We start from the raw sequence: 2,758 nt of genomic DNA on the forward strand, positions 1-2,758 counted from the left end.
ATTATCTTCTCCAAATCTCAACACAAGGTTCACTCTGTTCTAATCCTCTATATGAAATTTCTCTATTTTTAATTTACCCTGGAGATTGTTATCTTCGTCTATGATTTCGGTTTGGCTTCATAGCTAATTATCGATTAGAATTAGAATTACGTTAGAAAGAAACTTACAACCAAAATTAAGTAGATTTTTCAAGACATGTCTGCGTTTTCATAGTGATCTAATGCACATGCCATGATTAGGAAATTGGTGCTGCCATTCTACTAAGATTAAAGAGGATGAAAATCAAGAGTGTTCTCAAGTTCAACCTTAGTCTCAAGGCTTAGAGACGTTCCGTTAGCTAAAGGGCGACTGAGACAACTGCAAATAAATTATGAGGGGAAAATAGATGAGAAAATACTATATAGACTAATAATAAATCTCAATTTATAAATATAAAATAGAATAAAAAATTAAAGATTTATAAATTTAAACAATTAATAGTACACAAAAAATGTAGTGTAATATGATTTTTTTTTTTTGCATGTCTACTAACAAAACTATAAACGAACTAAAACTTAAATTAACTAATTTTTTAAACAATTAAGCTGCCAAATATATCTCCGGGCGTAGTGTAGCCCGGATTCTCCCTAGTACATATAAAATAAGAAGTTAGTTAGTAATTAGGAGGACTAGCAATGAAAGGATCAACTTGAGATTCAAATTTGGTAAAGCAATAACATATGTAAAACAAATGAAGGTCCCGTTTACAAATTTCTTTCGCGTAACCTTTTGATGTGTATATTTTATTGCATTGCGATGTGCTATTGCATTTGTCGTCACAACTGGTAGGACGTTTTTCTATTTGGTTCATATATAAACACAATAGCAATATTTTACGTAAATTAATGATCAATTATATATTTTATCATGGAAATTGCACATACAAGCATCTCAAATTTCTTAAGAGGATTCCAAATAATCAAAAAAAAAAAACAAATAAACACCATCAATGAAGGTAGCAGAAGAGATAAGAATTTCTTAGTTCTCATTAGTTAAGATCTGAAAACTACTTTTCAAGAATATATTTTAACCTAAAGGGCAAACAAAACCACTAAAAATATTAGGTACAAAATCAACATTACGTTTAATATAAGAGATATGTTGTCTTCTTTAATTAAATGTTTGTTTTTTACATTTCCTACAAAATCATACATATTTATAAATCGATTTACCTTTTATCTTTCTGATATTATACCAGTTACAAAGAATTGATTGCGATGGTCTTGTAAATGCCTTTATATAGATATATACATGTTTACATACATTTATATATATAGATTCCAATTATTAATATGTCTACCATGTTTTTACCTTTGGTCAACTACCTCCATATTATGTTAATGTATTAACTATAACATAATAAACTTTCCATGAGAAAAATATAAATTTTAAAGTTTTAAAACGTTTCATAATTTATTATCTTTCTATTTTATATTATCAATATTTATTAAGTTATTATGTTAACACTAAAAAAAATATTTTAAAAACATTATTTCATTTTCTTCTCAAATATCTTTTATATTGTAACCTGAAATAGACAAAAAAATAAAAAAAATAATAATAATAATGCATGCATAATACTATGGGTCTGACTGGTAGAAGGGGAGAAGAAATATTTCTTCTCTAATAATCTCTGGACCCACTACTTTAATTTTTTGTTCTCAAAGAAAGTTTTTTTTTTTCCAACAGAAAACTTTCTTCCGCTTAATATTAGAAGTACAAAATTCCTCCAACTTCCTCTAGTTTTATCTTTTCTACTTACACCAGTCAGACCCTATGTACAATAAAGCGTTGGGTATGAAAGTAGTATCCATGTGAGGTATAAGGAAACATATGCGACTTACAAAGGTCGTGGTGGATAAAGGATTAAAGGTAGATGGACAGTGGCAGACATAGCGATGATTACTGGATAGATTTTGTCATCATCTTACTGTGTGATAGATAATGTGTTCTACCAAGGCCGTGGTGTACGATTGATTGGTATGACCATAAAAACAAATTTTGGAAAAGTTTAAAGGGATTGGAAGGATTTTCTAGCTTTACTCATAATGTTAAAGTTTAATTGGCGGATTATGGTGGAAAATGGTGGTTTTGTGAGAGGAGTGTGTGAATGTTGAAAATCATCACGAGACGATCATCTGGTGTGCATATATTGCTCTTGAAAAACACCAAAATTTGGAGATTTGGGGGAGGCTTGAATGGTTTGGGAAAGTGTTTATATTCAATGTGCCATATGAGTTAGTGCATGCTTTTTCTACTACTGTTTGATGAATGATTCATGATCAAGTAATTTAAATTATTTATTTGATGCATATAGTATCATTTGGTTTTTATTATTCCATTTTAATATAATTTCTAGGGGTTTCCTTCCATAACTTATTATCATAAAAGGATTGTAGAATGAATAATTTGTTTCACGTTTTTTGTGTGTCTTATTTGATGATTTTTTATGCAATCTTTTATTTTATTGAATAAAATGTTATCCATCGAGTTCTCTTCTTTCTCTTGTGTGTGTGTTTGTGTTGGCCTTGTATCAGTGTTTATATAGTAAAACTTTTATAAATCAATAATGTAGGGACCATGATATTTTATCAATTTATGTATAGTGATATTAATTTATAGAGAGATTTTGTTTTAGCTGTTAAAGTTCTAGAAAAGTATGTGTTGAGACAATTTGATCTAAATAAAATTAATAAGTTGGATATTATAAATTTTGTAG

General features: G+C 28.5%; 1 protein-coding gene across 1 annotated transcript; it reads right to left on the reverse strand.

The window, feature by feature from the left end:
- Positions 1–449: 449 nt before the first annotated feature.
- Positions 450–1,080, reverse strand: LOC110224898 (defensin-like protein 81). Its single transcript, XM_021012662.1, has 2 exons — positions 957–1,080; positions 450–844 (listed from the first exon to the last, which is right to left on the reverse strand). The coding sequence occupies exons 1-2, from the start codon at positions 1,026–1,028 to the stop codon at positions 653–655; spliced, it is 264 nt and encodes an 87-aa protein (XP_020868321.1). The 5' UTR covers positions 1,029–1,080; the 3' UTR covers positions 450–652.
- Positions 1,081–2,758: the final 1,678 nt, after the last annotated feature.

The sequence above is a fragment of the Arabidopsis lyrata genome (assembly GCF_000004255.2).
Source record: "Arabidopsis lyrata subsp. lyrata unplaced genomic scaffold ARALYscaffold_1, whole genome shotgun sequence".
Taxonomy (NCBI): Eukaryota; Viridiplantae; Streptophyta; class Magnoliopsida; order Brassicales; family Brassicaceae; genus Arabidopsis; species Arabidopsis lyrata.

Bases quoted from the DNA above. Each gene is read 5' to 3' on its own strand.
- LOC110224898 (XM_021012662.1), bottom strand. From the start codon at position 1,028: ATGAGAACTAAGAAATTCTTATCTCTTCTGCTACCTTCATTGATGGTG. The intron at 845-956 runs ATTTGGAATCCT...TTATATATGAAC, and splicing joins TTTGTTTTTTTTTTTTGATT to CAAATAGAAAAACGTCCTAC.